The 19,047-nt window shown below is 42.2% G+C and overlaps 1 protein-coding gene across 1 annotated transcript in view; it reads left to right on the top strand.

Annotated features, from left to right (window-relative positions):
- The first annotated feature begins 7,439 nt into the window (after positions 1-7,439).
- CPSF100 (cleavage and polyadenylation specificity factor 100) overlaps positions 7,440-19,047 on the top strand; it is a 177,729-nt gene continuing 166,121 nt past the window's right edge. The window contains exon 1 of the mRNA XM_086505392.1: positions 7,440-7,632. Within this exon, the coding sequence (XP_086361518.1) occupies positions 7,484-7,632 (149 nt within the window). The 5' untranslated portion in view covers positions 7,440-7,483. The remainder of the gene's footprint in view (positions 7,633-19,047) is intronic.

The following is a 19,047-nucleotide window of genomic DNA, read 5'->3' as shown; positions in this document are numbered from 1 at the left end:
CTATGACTTCAAGGATGAAATTTCATCCTTGCATTTTTCAAAATTAACATATCATCCACATTAAGGACCAAAATCAGCAAACTACCAGGGTATAAGGAGCAAATTCCAAATGTGAAGAGAAGGCTATGGGGAGGGAAGGGTTTGTGTAACAAATCCCTAATGAAGTGTTGATGGTGGGCTAAGAGGATGGGATAGAGTTATTTATGTAGCCACCCTTGATAGGAACAAATAGGGTGGGATACAAGGGAGGGTTTATGCAAGTTTGGAAGGAAGTAGATGGGGCAAGGTTTGAAGGGCTTGGTGTAAAGATGAAGTTTCTATCTATAAGGGGAAGAAGGGTGAATCTTTGTAGAATGGAATAAAGGAGGGAGGTAAGGTAGCTAAGAGATGGTGGCATGATGGGTAAGTAGTGGAGTCATTGAATTGTTTAAGGGATTCATTGATGTACCACTCTTTAGAGAGAATGGTTACTTCATTGATGTACCACTCCTTTATGGAAATCTATGTAGGAGGTTGTATCCATGCACATGGGGGTGCATGCTAGTATTCTTGGCTTTAGGGATTGGCCACACATAGTTTATAAGTTAAAATCTTACCCCAATAGATGCTCCCGAAAGCTGAAGCTTATATGAAAAGCATGGATTCTAATCAACGGGTTTGATATGGGTTACATTGGGTAACTACATATGTAGTTACATTGGGTAACTACATATGTCTGTTAAGTTGAATCTAGCACAAGAGGGTAGGTCTTACTACCAGACTTTGGGTTTGTGACAATATTTAGTTCCATTACAATACATCCTCATAGCAAATAGCGTTGACGTCCTCTTCTTCTTCTACAACATGTACATTTCCTTAGGGTTCTTAGCACATGCTAGGTACATGTCCCTTATTGTTGCAATGAGGGCACACCTTAATGCAAAAGAATTTTATGAACGTTAACGCCTTAATAGGCATTTCATGCATAGGGTGGCAAAATGAATGACCGCATATTGTGTTCATGATAAAAGTCTTGCCATGTTTAAATGTGGCAGTGTCTAGTTCTCTGTGCAACACAAATAAAAAAACATATGGAGAACATACATTGCACGACTTGATACAAGGGTTATAAGGTTCATTGTGCTTGTAAGGTCTTCTTCTTATGCTTGAAGCGCTCGGATGCATAGTACAATAGAGATAAGCCTTAAGTGCCTCGGATATAGCACCGAGAAAGTTAATAGTTTATGTGAAGAGGTTCTTGATTGATGCTTAAGGGGTGTGACGATTGAGTGGTGTGGGAGTGAGCTTTGGATAAGAGCAATGATCAAAAGTCAATTTAAATGGACCTTGGTGCTATGGGAACAATGCCTTTGAAGTAAATCAAATCAAGTCAAGAAGAGAAATTCAAAATATTTAATTTAAAAAAATCTCTCTCCTAATAGTTGTTCTCAACCTTCATAAGAAACATTGAAGAGCTTCTTTAGCTGTTAGGCCACACACCCATATACATTCATAAAAAAAGGAAGAAGAGATAGCGCATGTGCGCGCGCACATGCACACACACACACACACACACACACAAAATTAGGGGATTCTTAATCTCACCCAAAAAAAAACAGAAGCTTAAAAGCTCCTTTGAAAGTAAAAACGAAGAGCTTTTGTTCACATGATTGAAGGGACAAATGGAGTGAAAATTTTGTGCTTGGAGATTTTACAAAAAGATCTCGCAAATAGCTACGAATGGATGTGCGTGTAGACAAAAAGGCTCATGCAAATAGAGTTTTATGCAAGCATAAAAACAATCAAAGCAAGTCCGACAAATTTATAAAAAATACACACAACCTAATACTTGATCCAATTATCGCTAATCATTGGTTGGGGTAGTGGTCGTATAGACGTGCCCAATGAGACCAGTACTAGAGATAATTGAAAATTGAGTAACAATTAGTCTTAAGAGTTAAGAGTCAACCTAGTGCACAAACACACACACACACACACACACACACACACACACACACACACACACACACACAACACTAAGTTCAATATAGGAATCTAATTAGAGCACTAAGTTCAATATAGGGATCTAATTGTTGTTATTAGGAGGTACGAATTGCGGCAATAGAGAGACAAGGAGATTAAAGATAAATTGTACTCGATAAAGTGAAAAAAAACTTGCTTAAGTTTAACAAGATGGCCTTATATATGCTCAAGATGGCAAATGGTAATCATGCCCCACATGTGGTAAGAGGAAAGTAGTCAGCAAAAGCACAAAGGACCCTACAAAATACTAAAAATAACACATGAAAGACGATAAACTCAACAAGTCTGCATACTTGGCATATTGCAGACTCACATAATCGAAGCTACACATGATCTGAGAGAGAGAGAGAGAGAGAGAGAGAGAGAGAGAGAGAGAGAGAGTAGAAGAGAGTGAGAGAGAGTAGAAGAGCGTGTGCAGTGCTACACCAGCATGGCGAGAGAAGAGAGAGGAGAGGAGAGAAGAGTAACACAGACACTGGGTGCAATCTCCCCCCGTGCAAGAGTAAGCATTTTCCTCTTGTATGTATTTATTTATAGATTTCTTGAACGATCAAAATGGATACAGGCTGTCTGCTCGAACATACAATGACCATAGCTCATAAAGAGCACTTAAATTATGAAATGTCCATAAATCTATATCCTTTCGTATAATCCATAGTGCATTTATGTTGTAGCTACTTGGTAACTAAATTAATTACATAATTTACCATTTCTATTACATACCTCTCCGTTAGAAAGCAATTGTGCTCAGTTGCTAAGTTAAGAATTTGCAAATCATACTTGTCAAAAAACAATGGTTAACATTTTGTGTCAAAGATATAAAAGAAAAATTCATAAACTTAAACAAACACATTTGATTATGCTTGTCATTATCCACATACTGCATATTCTACCACTGCAATATATGCCATATCTTGATGTATTACGATATCATTGGCTACACTCATCGAATAATAATTAATTTTCATAGTTTTAAGTCTAGTTCCATAAACATTGCCGCGACAAGACATCATTATATACCAAATCCAATTTAAAATCCAAGTATACGTCCAAATCCATATATCTTCCATTATATACCCAGGCAACAAAATCATACTAAGGACAGTGGTGGCCACCCACTATAGCATGATTCTGTGATCGGTGTTGCCTGAATTAACGAATTGATACCAATGAGACATGTTATTTAAATTGGTGAATCTGCACTCCTGCTGCCTAAACCAAAAAATCTACACTTAATATTGTTCAAAGTAGTGAATTTGTGGTATGCTGTTAAATTGACAAATCTATATAATTAGTTGGTGTTTCTTAAATTGGCGAATCTACACCAAGATGAACATATACACACTGCCTAAATCGGCAAATCTGTGCGGACATGACCAATGGATCAGACAAAGCATAAAAGACAAAACAATTACTATCTTTTTGATACCAGAATGGAGTAGGTTGGAGTACTAAAGTATGTAAAAATATTGACGATCATCATAAATGACATGAGCTCATGTGAGTGGTTGTATAGTTTCTCACAAATCAAATAGTAGAAGTTCCAATAAAAGTATATACAAGCCATGATGTTAGGGATAATTGATTTTACAGCACATAACACAATGTAAACAAGTAAAAGAGCTATGTCTTCTAATAGTGTCCGCCGATAGTATTCTCGCTTGTTGCAAAATTGCTTGAGTGTAGCCTCTTAAAAGTATCTGCAAAAGAAAGTCACTTAAAAGAAATTAATTTTTTTTTGTCATTAATGTATCACACACAAGTATATTAAACTGGGAAATTTCCGTATAAGAAGATGTTGTAAAAAGTGGTGGGGAACTTGGAGATCTTAAGATAAGAAAGAAAGTAGAATAAGCACTAGGATGGTGCATTATACATGGCATTTAGGCCTAAAGATACATAAAGAGAGGTACTCATTAGAGATAATTGAAATGATCTTGCTAGATGTATATTATCAAAATGCATTGATAAATTTCATACCTGGAGGTTCTCTGATATGATAGCATTGTACTTAGCATTATTTGCAAAAGTATATGTCAAAGACAAAGTACTAAAGGTGATTTCTTGTTAGATTTATCCAAAGAACTATTCACTAAATATTTTAATACTTCAAAATCGATGAGAAGTCTGATTATCTTTTAGTAGAGGTGTTGCGTGCCAATAAAAGACAAAAAGTAACATTAATTTGAAAAATGGCTTACAAAATTGAGCAGACATAAAATATTAAGCGTGTATCAAAGCGGTTAGTAAGCTCAAATAATAATTGAAATGAACAATAAATGGTTGTGCTTGATTTTGATAACTATTAGAAAATACATCCCTAAATATGACCTACAATTACATGACCTTATACTTGGTAACGAGTCGTAATATTGATAGTTAGGAGCTAATCTACAAGGGATAACCAAGTTTAAAAAATACACCTATATATGATGATTAATGATCGACTATTTAGATATGCTACAGCAGGGCATAAGAGTGAGTATCCTTCAGTACTATAAATTAACTATCCAAAACAAAGTAGTGAAAACAATAGCAGATATATCATAGAGAGGCAAAGAAATGAGACAATATCAAATGATATATAATAACAACTTTTGTACTGTATGGTGCAATGCTGAAGATAGTCACGGTGTCAAAGTGTAAGTCCAACCAGATTACATCACTACATACGGGTATAATTATACATCATTGGGCCAATGGTCCACGGAAAGTTGAATTACGTGCATAGCTATGTCCACATTCCAATAATCAAGATATGAGTCTCTCCACATAGTAGAGAGAGTATTAGAGGGTTTTAGTTGGAAACTACAAGAGATTTTAGTCAAAGCCCTCATGTGGGTATCATTGTCGTAATATTATAGCCCTATCCATCTTGAGATAGAACAATGTGCCATGTCATATTATCATGTATTTTATTTTTTTATTGTGTTTGTAATCCAGGCCATTTAAGCATTAAAGATAAACCAAGAGAATTTGACAATGTGTAGACTATTCAAGGCTCTGATACCACTGTAATAGTCAGAAGCGTAGAGGACCTTGCAAAATACTGAAAAATAACATATGACAGACGATATACTCAACATACCTGCATACCTAGCATATTGCAGACTCACATAATTGAAGCTACACATGATCTAAGAGAGACAAAGAGCGAGAGAGAGTAGAAGGGCACGTACAAGTGCACCTCCTAAAGCGGAGTGCTACACTGGCACGACGAGAGAGGAGAGATGAGAGATGAGAGGGGAGAAGAGTAACATAGACACTAGGTGCAATCTCCTCCGTGTGCAAGAGTGAGCATTTTCCTGTTGCACATATTTATTTATAGATTTCTTGAATGCTCAAAATGGATACAGATTGTCTGCCTACACGTACACTGACCATAGCTCATAAAGAGCACTTAAATAATGAAATATCCATAAATGTAATAATCTTCTGTAGAAACCTGTCAGCTGCATTAAATAAATAATTTGCCATTTCCATTACAAAAGTAGCATGTAAGCTACAACAAATAGCATATAATATATATTTATAATGTGTAGCATGTGCATATAGCAAAGAAGCATGTGTTAGGGAAATCTATGTAGGAGGTTGTATCCATACACATAAGAGTGCATGCTATTATGCTTGGCTTTAGAGATTGGTCATACATAGTGTGTAAATTAAAGGCTTACCCCAACAAGCTCTAGGAGGGAGGAAATATGCTTTAGAGGGTGGGATAGGGTGAGAGATTTTTATCAAATGGGGGTGGGAATTGTAGGTAGTGGTTTTAGGTATAGGAGAGAGTTCCTTCTCGCTCAACAAGTTTCTTTGATACTTTCTACCTTAGGGAGATGGATTATCTTCTTTCATGGTGTTGATGGACCTCTTGCGTGTTTTGGTGGCTTTGTCTTCCTTGGTGGTGCTTAGGTGTGAGTTATGTGGTTTTGGATTGAAGAAAGTTTTGAATTAAGGAGTGCTTGCTCGTGCATGGCTATCCTCTACATGTAAACGAGGTGGTTTCATGTTGAGGTTGTTGCGGTTTTTATGTAGTTCTTCAAGTGTTTGACAAAGCCGATGGCTTTGGTCACTCTTTTATGAAGCTTAAAGAGCTCTTTGAGAGAGAGAGAGAGAGAGAGAGAGAGAGAGAGAGAGAGAGAGAGAGAGAGAGAGAGAGAGAGAGAGAGAGAGAGAGATGGTTTCCTTAAATTCCTTGGGTTTGGTAAGCGTGGGTGAAGGAGCTATGGAAGAGGCTGGATGCGGAGGATGGAGTTGAAGGATTTGGATAGAGGAGGGGTTCTTGACTAGAAAAGAGGGTGTAGTCGTTTTGGTTGAAGCGAGGATGATGCAAAGGTTAGAAGGTTTCCTGTTGATTGGGCTAGGGTTGTGGTGGGTAGTAGGGCTTTGTAGGGGCTTTGGTTGAGGTAGATTATATATTCTTCTTCCATGGATGCCCATCGTTTAGGGTTCAAAGAAATCGAATGAGTCTTTGGATAGTAGCTCCAATTTTCCAATGATACTTTTGTAAGGAGGTCGTTGAGGGTAAGCAAATCCTCAGGGTGGGGTGTATTACAATATTTTGTAGGGGAGCCTTCCATTGAGTGAGAGGTATTCAAAGGTAAGGTTATCGCCATTGGCCTGGTTAAAGTTGAGGTTTTGTGTAGGAAATCAACTACCTTGTGTGTAGGAATTAAGTGTCGAGGTGAACCTTTCAAAGTTATCCATAAAGGTAAAGTGGAGGGAGCAATTTCACGGGAGCGAAGAGGTGTTCAATAGCCCCAAGCCTGTACCATGGGGACGAATCAAACCGGGCTCATATAGCGTGCAAGCCTGTGACCAACGACTAAAATCAAGCCATGTCAAGATCTTGCATATGAATGGGCTCTAACTAGCATAATCTGGTTAATGTCGAAGCCACAAACGAATCTCTACAACAAATTGGGTCAATGGTGGTCAAATATGGAATCTGCAATCAAATCGAACCAAAATAAAAAAATGCACGTGAACATGCTCTAAAGCTTGTCAATTGGTCCAATGTAGGCCAAAATCAAACTCCGTGTACGAATAGGGTCTATGCGTGCAATCTGGCTCAAGTCTGGCCAAATTTGGCGTAATCAAACAAAATCTGGCAAAATTGGGCACTCCAGGTGTATCTACACTAAAATATGCAAGGTACACACATGCGTGATGGTTAGGGCATTGGGCTATCACCTTGCTGGCGCAGGTTCCAATTGTGGGTGTGAGGAAGAGAGGCATCCCAAGATTAAGCCCAGCATCCCCAGATTAGGTTTTTCTCGCACTAATCTCGAGATTTATTTTTAGAGATGGACGGCAGAGATTCAGCGACAGCCCCGATTTGAATATGGGCCATGGTTTCACCGGCTACTTTTACTCTCTTTTTGTAGAGTCACGCTATTTTAAGTTTGAATTTACTTAAAACATTTGTACATCAGAGCTGAGGTGAAGAGAGCGAGAGCTGTCTATGGGTACGCGCGTGCAGCTCACTCCTCTGAGTGGGGCTTACTCTGAGGGCCCTCTCTGCTACCTTCTCGACGTCGATGATTTTCGTTTCCTTCTCGACTGCGGCTGGGACGACCTATTCAACGTGGACTCCTTGCAACCTCTCGCAAGGTTAGCTTGTTCTTTGATCACTCTGAGGTCTTCTAGTTACGCCCACCTCCACTTAATCAGATAATTTTTCTTTTTTATAAACGTCTTCATGACTTGGCTATGAAACTACATAGCATCAGTTTTATAGTCGTGAAAGACATGTATGTGCTTTCTGCATTTTGCGGGATTCCACAAGTTCCATATCCATATGGGATTCTTGAATAGCTCAGCTCATCAAACGCATAGAAACAATCACGTATCAGGGATCGATTCCGAAGAAGTTCAATGGCATCTCACCTCAACATCTTGTAACCTCCAACAATGCATTTAAGGATGATATATGATTAACATCTAGTTGCAAAATTGTACTCATGTATCGTGTGAGTCGAGAGGAATGCCCAGATTATAGTTTTTTCTTTTCTTTTGTATGCCTTTTACGTGTGTTCCTCAAAGTGGAACGTAATGAATGGATGTGAGTGTTTTGTCTTATAGGCCACTTCAGTTTCTTAATAGAACGTTTTTTCCTCCTCCTCCTCCTTCTCTCTCTCTCTCTCTCTCTCTCTCTCTCTCTCTCTCTCAAAAGAAAGGAGTGCTTGACCCATTGTATTATGTAAGCATGTTACAAAACGCATAGGTATTACATCTGTCCGTAGGCGACATATACGGAACCAATAGCGAAATACCCACAGAAATATAACAATAGCAAGAAACCATAGAGGGGAAAAATATCTTGCAATAGAGAGTTACAAAAGATGGGTAATACACCATAAACTAGACACAGGGGCATAATGAAAAATTGTATCAAAGAGTTGAAGCAAAAACAAGCCTCCGATCTTCGACGTGGAAGCCGAAAACTCCACAAGAGAATCTCCACTATCAATTTCTTGAGCTTCCACGGCCAAAGGCGCACTCCAACAAATAAAGCATCACCACTGCTATCCACTATGCACTAAATTGCGGAGGAGAGATAGTCTCTAGTCATCCCTGGCAGCAATTAACAGGGCTATGACGCTCTTTCAACCTGCAAACACAAGAAGCCAAAGACGAGGCTGAGACCTACTTCGCCCACACACTCCCCGATGCCTCCATCAAACTGTAGCCAACCCAGACAGGGGGGAAATCAACAAAAACATGCAGAGCAAGCAGCCAGGCAACCATACACACACCCCTCACACCTGCAAACACACACAGGCATACAAGCGGACTCTGATGGGAATGAGATCGTGCTAGCTAGGGTGGATGGAAGACAAACATAATGAACACAAATGAGTGTGTGTAAGCTAGATTGGTACTCGAGAATTAGGTTCCAAGATAGATTAACTTGACTCATAAACATGATCTTGAGTAGTTTACTCACCCATCACAAGCTCACCATAAACAAGAGAGATGTAATGCAAACATGGAATGGATTTGTCTATTCATGAAATGAGCTTTAAGTAGCTCTACAGCCTTGCACCACTACATGTGGGAAAATTTCACCTTTTCTCTCCTTGACTCATCCTCTAGTGACTATAGGACAAAGCCCATACCTTACGATCCTCCCCTTGAGGTTTGAACTAGGACAATACATTGAAGATTCTTTTATCCACTAAGAATGACACAGGATGTCAATACATATCCACAAAGGATGACACAATATTCACACAGGATGTCAATACATATCCATAAAGGATGACAGATCCACAAAGATTGACAAAAAATGCTCCTTTTGAACTAGAGAGGCTACAATTTTCACAATATGTTGTCGCAGTAGACCAGGTTGTTCTCGCCTTGGTCTTTCCCTTCTTCGTCGTCTTCAATTGCTTCGTATCCTTCCGTGGAACGAGTGCTTCTTTCCTCTTTTATTGTGCTGACAAGTTTTATTCCATGCGTCATAATGACATGCAACAATATGCTAAAAGATCTTATAAAAGAAAAACTTATGCGAAGAACTAGTGTTTCCTTTTCCATCTTTGATGTTGCCTTGAGAGGCTTGAAAAGAACTTGATTGTTGCTTTAATGCTCGAATTTGTTGATGCCTTTGAATGTCGAGAAGAGGGCTTATAATTTTGGAGTTTGAAGGTCTTTCTCTCTGGTGGGACTGCAGAGTGGGAAGGCCCCCTTGTGTGGCTTGCTGCAGCTCGATTTGAATCGAGACTTAAGAGTTTATGGCATGTGCAATGCAGGCAGAGGTCGTGGGACGGGAGGCCCTATTAGGGCGGACCCGAAAGACTTTCAAAATCTGGTTGATTGCGGGTGTGAGGTCCGCCAACAATCGAATGGGAGTGGACAACTAAGTCGGAGTGCAGGCGGTCGGTCAATCAAAGTGTTGAAAAACCACCGGATGTGGCGGGAGGGCCGACCGTCAATCGTTTGGACCCGAAAGACCTTATAAATTCCGCTTTGGCGCCTTTTTCATGTCCGTCAGGCGGCCAGTCAGCACGTGAGTGACCTCCTTTGGTGTGAAGCCTTTGACTCCTATATTTAGGAGGTTCCCACGAGCTGTCACCTCCTTCAAAGGAATTCCTTTATTCCTTCAAGCGATTTGATACACACAGAGCTACAAAGGGTGTCCTTCAAATCTGCAAATCAGAGAGAAAATCAACATACAATTTGTACTCCAAAACCATGAAATTAATCAGGGCATTAATCCCTCATGTGGCACTTGATTAGAGCACAAAGGGGTGCACTGGAAAGCTTGGGAGTTTGTGAAATATCTTGATATAGCTTTGTTGATTCCGCGGTCTTCAATGGAGGGGCTTCAATATGACGCAACCTAAAATGCAAATGCTCTAATGCTAATTAGGCTTCCAATTAGCCAGTGAGTAGTGTCCCGAGAGTCTTAAACTCAAGAACATGCTCATGCAAGCCAATTGAATACTAATTAGGCATGAGATATGCAATGGGGAGATAAGAAGAGAAACACCAAGGATCCTAATGATGATTATAACAATGTCAGACTTTGTTAATAATTAATTTATTTATGAGAAAATAATTATCTAATTAGTTGTGTGCACATCAGAATAGAACTAGCAGTTCTAGGGCCTCATGTGCGCCCACATTTGGGCCAAAGCACCTCAGGGAGACCCTAACAGAAAATACCCTGAAGCCCTAGTGATTGGAAATCGGGTCTTCAATGAAGGGGTAGATAGTAGCCTGAGATTTCAGGCTCATAAAATTACGCACGTCAGTGCAAGCACAGGAATGAGAAGGGGTCCTTAGGACAGTAATCTTAAGGCTTGCATTATTTTTAAGGCCTTAGGATAAGTCAGATAAAATATTTTAAATTGTTTGTGCTGGACCATGTGGTTGGACAAGTGCGAATAGGTAATGCCAGAGCAATGCTAGTACGGCATTGTGCTGGGGAGCAGCTAACATTCCATTAGTTGCATCCATGTGTGCAGTTGTGAGTTAATTTGCACATTTCATTAATAGCTAAGGAATTTTTAAATGTGAAAGTTGAATGGTTTTAAAGTTATTAAGTGTGCTACTTGGCACACTTACCAATGCAAAGTGACTCTCTCGCTCTCACTCTCATCCTCTCTTCTCCTAGCGGCCTCCTCTCTGGTTGGCTTGATAAGAGAACCTCCTTCCCCATTTCTCGGGTTGGTAGTGCTCCTACCCTCCCTATTGTGAGTGTGCTCTATGCATTGGAGCCCTCCATGGAAGCTTGAGAATAGCCCCTTGCGACATATGTGGTGGCCTCGTGCTCCCATTGTCTAGAACAAGGGTTCTCATAGCCATAGCCAGCTCTCGGTGAAGATTCGTCGCGAGAAGTTGTAGCAAGCACTCTCTCCGTAGAGTGTGCAGGCTATAAATTCTCTGTTTTCAGCCCCTAATCATCTCTTTTAGGGTGAATTTCAGCAAAGTACTCATAGAATCTAGTTCTTCTCTACCTACACTACGCATACACAAAGTTTGGTGCGATTCCATCGCGAAAAAGGTCTCTATTTCGGCATTGAAACGTGCTCAGGTAACATTTTCAGGTTATGTGCAGAAAATTACAGCAAGCATGTGTGAGTGCATTTTGCACGTTTCTCCCTTGTTTTTATTGTAGGAATGATTATGCATGAAGGGACACAGTTAGCGGAAGGTAGACTCATTTTCGAGAGCTTTTGTTGAGTTTTGTGGAAGATAGACTCTCGCTTTCAAGAGCTTCCCAAAATCTCAAAGCAGAGGGAAAATCCTCTCAGTACTTAGAGAGTAGTTTTCTCACTCTCTCAGTCAAAAGCAGAAAAGAAAGAATAGAGGGCGGGCTTTTGTTCCATTCTTGTGCTTGTAAAGATTCTCCCTTAGTAATAAAGATAATCTCTTTATGGGGGGGAAATAGCCCATCTTCTGGTTCCCAATGAAGTGTCAAGCTCTCTCTCTCTCTCTCTCTCTCTCTCTCTCCCCCCAATTCTCTTGAGTATTTGAAGTACAATTAAAAGTCAATTTATGCTTCCATATTTTTGTGACAATGATTAGGAGATGCTAATCACACTAATAAACCCTAAAGACACACAAATGCACAACAATAATCCCAGCTAGCACACCATAGCTCTGATACCACGTGATGGGAATGAGATTGTGCTAGCTAGGGTGGATGGAAGACAAACATAATGAACACAAGTGAGTTTGTGTAGGCTAGATTGTTACTCAAGCGAATTAGGTTCCAAGATAGATTAACTAGGACTCATAAACACGATCTTGAGTAGTTTGCTAATGTCACAAGACGGGCACCACGTGCCAATAGAAAAGAGCAGACTAAGCAGACTTTTAGCACTTCAATAACAACTGAACTGAAATAGAGAGAGACGACACGCGACATGGAGTGGCGGAATTCCACCCCAGAGAGTATTGGCCCCAAACCTTGGCGCCCCTCTCGGTATTTCTTTATATTGCATCAACCCAGTACAAGCCGGTACTCCAGACTCTGCACCTTCTCCAGGAAGCATGCCAGAGAATGAGCCCTAACCTCATATTTAAAGGCCCTAGGCCCCAAAAGCCGTTTACAGTAAAAAACCTTCAAACTCAAAAGCATTTGGTCCAAAAGCAAAGCCGAAAAATTGCCAGCGTAAATCATGGAAATCAGTATAGCTGCCACGTCATCAGCTAGCACAAAACGCAGAAATCCGTAAAGCCTACCACGTCATCATGCCAGCGCAATTTTCGAAAATCTGCCACGTCATCAGTTTTTGCGTGTGTCTGGGTCTTGCTTTATTTTAATCCTTTATGTCACTTGGGGCCCCATCGGACGCACTTGGGGCCCCATCGGACGGGGTCCCCATAAGTTGGTAGGACTTCTTCTATTACTTGTTCTTCTTAGGGTTCAGGCCCCTCGGCCAGCATCTGTAAGCTGGCTCCATTCCTCAGGGCTTTGACACGTCAACAATTTGTTACAGCTAAACCATCACAAGCTCACCATAAACAAGAGAGATGTAATGCAATAATTGAATGGATTTGTTTATTCATGAAATGAGCTTTAAGTAGCTCTACAACCTTGCACCACTAAATGTCGGATAATTCCATCTTTTTTGTCTGTCTGCTTGAGTGCGGAGTACTAGGTCCGAGCAAAATCCTTAAACACTTCAATTGAAGTAAAGTAAGCTTGTCTGTCTTCAAGTGGAGTAAGGTAAGCTTGTGTTTGTGTGCAAAGTACTAGATCCGAGCAAAATCCTTAACACATCCGCTACACCTGACATTGATATCAGAGCTCTGTGTGCGTTGCACCTGATATTGGTATCAGAGCTCTGTGCGTGCTTCGACTTCGCGAACTAAACGAAAGTACCAAGAACCCCAAGTACCCAAGTAGAACCAAGAACCCAAAGAACCTCGCTCAATTTTTTTTTCCTCAAAGAAAGCTTCGCGCCCCGAGCCCAGACCTATTAGCGACTCCCACCCTTCGTCCATTGCGCATCGAGCGTGCTCCCGTCTTCATCGCTATGTCTTTGAACGAAGATCAACATCGGATCCACACAAATCTAGATCTTGAATACCAAGATTTGCTTGCCTTGTATGCAGATATGGAAGGAGTTGGAGAAAGGATCCCTAACCCTCTTTTGCATTCGCATTCGCATGTATCGTGCGTCCACTTCCGTCGACAAGCAATCATTGGAAATACCTATGAGCACCCTTACCTTTCATCTTCACCCGCAATGTTTTCACAAGAGGACTATTCGAGTGGTCGTATTTGCTCGCAAGGCAGAGTCAGCATCAAGGCTAGTATTCTGCAACAATAGGAAGGCTACCTAGTAATTCATATGGTGGGTGTTTACATTGCAACAATACCTACATCCGTAGTATCCACAAGTTTGGAGGAGTTTTCATCGGTTTATGCATCCACAAGCACCAGAAGCATTCATCATTAGATAGAAGTGTGGCAGTTGTGCCTCACCTTTAAGAGGGGGGGATGTCATGTGTCCACTTCATTTGCGCTACGTCGACAAGCTTCTGCTACAGTCTAGCGTCAGTCTTAGCTTAGGACCTAGCTTCGCACCCTTGTGAGCCTCTAGCAGGACCTGCATGTCCAGGCCGGTCATAGTTGCATACCCTAACACAATTAAGTCACTTAAGCATATAGGCATATGAACAGTCACTTAAGTTAATTATTAATAAGTGAGTTTGACATGACATTTCATAAAAGCAGGCAGGGCAAATGGCTAAAGGACCTATAAATGAAGCCCCGTGGACACCGGTAGAAGGCAGAGGATCAAAGAAGCAGAGCCTCTCAAGGACAAGCAGTACCAGCTTTTTTGCAGCCTTGCATCAACGATTTTCAGCCAGCATTCATCTCTACCATCGCTGTCGATTTGAGCCCTTTGCCTCATCACTGATTCAGCCCTCAACCATTAGTAGCACCAACGATTTTCAATTTCATCTGTCGCCACTCTCGGCAATAACAGATCAGCCCACAGCCTCGTCATCGTCGTCGACCCCGCAATACCAAGTACCAAGTACCAAGTATCCGTAGTACCCTTCAGTATCTCAATAGTACCAAGCATCTGCATCGAGTACCCATTAGCATCTCAGCATTTAGCATCATTGTATCAGCATTGTGCAAGTAATAAAGAAAGTACTTGCTCTGGCAACAGAGCAAGGGGGCCCTTGAGTGTGGTTGGACCCGACATGCCGTCTCTCTCTCTCTCTCTCTCTCTCTCGCTCGTGTCTCTCTCTTTCATTTAGTTTAGTTTAGTTCTTTCAAGTGAAGTAAGGTAAGTTTGTGTTTGTGTGCGGAGTACTAGATCCGAGCAAAATCCTTAAACACTTTCCGTTTCACCTGACAGCAGAGCTCCAAAAGCACTTAATCCAAAAGAACTGCAACCCCAAAGCTTCTTCTCACAAAAGCTCACATAAAGCTGTCCGAAATTTGCCAGCAACGCAGAACGCGGAAATCTGTAAAGTCTACCATGTCATCACTTCCACGCAAAACGCAGAATTCTGTACACCCTACCATGTCAGCATGTCAGTGCAATATACAGAACTCTGCCTAGATGTCAAGCTTTTGATTATTTTGGGTTTAGGCCCCACAATTGATGTTCCATAAGTGGGTTGAAGTTGCTGGGCTATGATTTAAAATCCTAACCCCTTATTTTAGGCCTCTCGCCCACAACTCTTCAAGTTCTTCTGGTTTCAGTTTCTCCTTGTCCTCTTGGCCATTTTTCTGCCAGATGGGCACACCGTGTGATCAATTTGTGACATTCCCGCCTGTTCAAAGAATTGTAATTGCCCTTGATTCCTGTTAGGTGCTGTGGAATTGAAATGGTGACAAAGATCTAGACTTTACACTTCCACACATCTTTACTTCTTTCCTTTCGTTAATGAGAGCCACTTAGCACGAGAGATGGTTCCTTTCATTTCCTTGAAGAGAGGGAATAAGAGGGAGATGTAGAGATGTGCAGAGGAGGAGGTCCAAAACAGAGAATTACAGCCTGCTGTATGTATTTGCAGGTTTAGGGTTTTGCACCTAAACTGATAACTCCAAGGGAGCCTCGGGGACGCCTTGGCATGCTTATACAGGCTTTGGGCACTGGCACCTGACAGTGACCAAAACTGGAAATTACAACATGCTGGAATTGACCTGTAGCTCACCGGAAAGCTTCTAAAATGCAAAGGAAACCGTCCTAGACGTGTACTTTTGATCTAGAGGAATTTTGGAGTCGTTATGTTCCCAAAATTGGGTCAAAAACCTACAAATTTCAGCCCTTGAAAGGTTTGGACAGCTTGGCGAGAGTTTGGTGTAAGTGTTTGGGTTGTTTACTTGCAATTAAATAAAGAAATATCGAAAGGGGGGCCATTCTTTGGGGTCTACAGGGTGTCATTGTCTACTTGGAAGTGTTCTATCTACCAAGTCGTGGATTGTTTAGAAGTGGTGAATTTCAGTTACAGGTTCAATTGTGAAGTTTCTTCATGTCATAATGTAATGTGTAGCGGAAGTGAATGATGGTCTATGCCCAGGATGAGTGCTCAATTCGTGCCCAAGGTTCCTTTTTTTAGAAAGGGAGAGAGAGCCCCCCTTTACTTTAAGAGAGATTGTGCAATCGACCAAAACAAGAGAGAATGCAAACTGTGGGTGAAGGTGCTGAGAGAGAGAGAGAGAGAGAGAGAGAGAGAGAGAGAGAGAGAGAGAGAGAGAGGATCGACACCAGATGGGCTCCCAAAACCCCCTCCAAGGGCCCCACTCTCTATTGCTAGAGAGGTATTTGCTTTAGATTGTACAAAGTCTGGTACAATGGTTCTAAATGCTGAGATGCTTGACGACGACGACGGTGACGACAACCACAACGACGCTTGCGGTTGAGGCTGAGACTGCGAGGCTAATGGGCTGAAAACTGAAATCGCTAGAGATGCTGCTAGGATATTGCAAATGTGGCGAGGCTAAGGGCTGATCTGCTCTCATCGATGACGACGATGGCTAAAAACTGGAAAACGCAGATTGTAGGGCTGGCTGAAAACTGAAAACGCTGGTTTGACTGCGATGGGAAATGCGATCGTGACGAGGCTATGGCTATCCTTTGAGGTATTGCTGTGGGATGCCAATGGAGAAGCAAAAATGCTGATGCTGCTAAAAACGCTGGGCAAAAACGCTAGGGTACTACTGAGAGAACGCAAGGAGGGCTGCTAGGCACTGCGGGTGTTGAGTACTGATGCTCTCCTGCTTCTTCTGCCCTCTTCCCACGCTCAAGGGGTTGCATATATATGCGTTTCATGCTGGGTCAAGCAGGCTTCCCAATAGCCCACGACCTTGGGAAGTTGAAACGTCACTTTTATTAATAAAAGGCGTATAAGAGGTGGTTCATGCGTAGTTTTGGAAACGGTCACTTGCGGTGAAAAATGCTCGCTTGGTGCTAGGTACTGATGCTAATGTCAACGGGTTGTGCAATCAGAGGGATTGCAGCTACTCTAAGTGCCTGGACATGTAAGTCCTGCGTACAGGCTCACAAGGTTGCCAGAACACTTCCTAGGTTGTCCTAAACCCTAGAAATAGGAGTTACAGCTTGTCCATGTGCACGTAGGGTTAGCAAAAGGCTACCGCCCTTTAGTAAGGCTACAAGCCGGTTTCATGGTCCATACCAATCTCTTGGTCAAAGTCGGAATCTTGTGTGTCATGATCAGTGCTCCACTTTTTGGTATGTGCATCTGAAATCATTTGCATGATGCTAGGACATCCGAGTGACCTTGGGGTCTTGGACTAACTTGATGAGTTTTGCGGGAATTGGCCGAGAGGCCTAAAGCCTAGAAAAGGAAGAAGGTACGGAAGAAATCTCAACTTATGAAGTCTTGTTGAGTGGCCCAAAGTTATAAATGGGTTAGGTTTTTAATCCTAACCCCACCCAACTTACAGATTCTTGCCTATGGGCCTAAAAAAAATAAAAGTGCGCGCATGTGTGCTCCCGCACACAAATTACAAATTGCACAGAGCATGATGACGTAGGTTGTACGGCAAGATCCCCGTTTTGTGCTGACATGACACGTGGCAGCCATGGGCAGGTTTTCACACGAGCTTTTGGGTGCAGATGCTTTTGAGTTTAAATGCTTTTAAAACTGCAGCTTTTGGGGCTTTGCTTTTGGCATCCCTTGTACATTTATTAGTGCCCAAAGGGCCACTCCTCGGGAGCAATTGGATGTAGAGTCTTGAAGAGAGTCGGACCCTTGAGAGTTGTACTTTGCGAACAATAATAATAAAGAAATACCGAAAGGGGCACCAATCTTTAGGGCTAGTGCCGTCTAGGGGTGGAACTCCTCCACTCTGTGTCTACCATGAACTCTGGGCAGAGAGGGAAGGAATGCGTGCAACTGGGCAGGCAGGGTTCAGGAGAGGCTTCTCTACTCTTGACCATATCTTGACACTCAGGGCCATCATCGAGGAAGGCAGATCTCATAGAGCTAGACTGATGCGCAGATTACAGGAAATGGGAGTACCCACAGAGCTCATTTGGGGGATCATGGCATTGTACAAATTAGTAGTAGGGCATGTACGCACCCCGGAGGGACTCTCTACACCGGTTCACTCCACTATTGGGGTAAAGCAGGGCTGCCCGCTCTCTCCTACTCTCTTCGGTATGTATGTGGATGAGGTTTTTGACTACATTGACAGAGATGGGGATAAAGGTGCACAGTTGGCATGGACATGGATTCCACTTTTGTTATATGCTGATGATATTGTGTTGATCTCCGAATCCCCAGAGGGAATGCAACGTCAATTGGATGCTTTGCATACGTTTGCCCACGAAAGTGGCTTGTCTGTCAACCTTGGTAAAACCAAGGTTATGGTGTTTAATACCACCCCATAGTGGATCAGGAGGTTAGCACCTACATTCACATACGGCCAGGAGAGTGTGGAGTACACAGACGCTTACACTTACCTTGGAGTGGTTTTTAGCGGACCTACATTCTCACTCAGAAGAGCAGCAGAGACCAGATTGACTAGAGCCCACGCAACATTGGGTAGATTGGAGAGGATGTGTTTGCAGGTTCAGTTTCACGAACCCCGGTCGAAGCTCTGGCTCTTTGACACCTTGGTGGCTTCAGCATTGCTCTATGGGGCTGAGATATGGGGACCTTCATTGGATCACCACGGGAGGCCGGGTCGCACAGACGGATGGGGGAACATGGAGAAACCTCTGGTCTCTATGATCTAGCGGCTCATTAGAGCCAAGGCATCAGTACCACGGGCCATTATCCGAGCAGAGCAGCGCCCCCCCACTAGTGGTGGAGGCGCTCACCGGATCAGTCTCCTTCATTAACCGCACATGGGAACTTCCTAGAGACAGATATGCTCGCATAGCACTTGAGTCCTCTCGACAGTTAGCCATACAAGGAGATACGACATGCTGGTATGGGGAGATGACATCATGGTTTCAGGCACATGGGTTCAGCATAGACATGCTGCCACCATTCCAGTACTCATTGGATGCACCATCTCTCATTCTTACACAGTTAGAGATCACCAAGCTCATCCGCCAAGACCTGACCCAG

This window comes from Adiantum capillus-veneris, chromosome 29 (assembly GCF_014529385.1).
Source record: "Adiantum capillus-veneris isolate H3 chromosome 29, ASM1452938v2, whole genome shotgun sequence".
Lineage (NCBI taxonomy): Eukaryota > Viridiplantae > Streptophyta > Polypodiopsida > Polypodiales > Pteridaceae > Adiantum > Adiantum capillus-veneris.
Note: the sequence above shows the minus strand (reverse complement) of the source record. Positions and strands in the feature narration are given on the sequence as shown.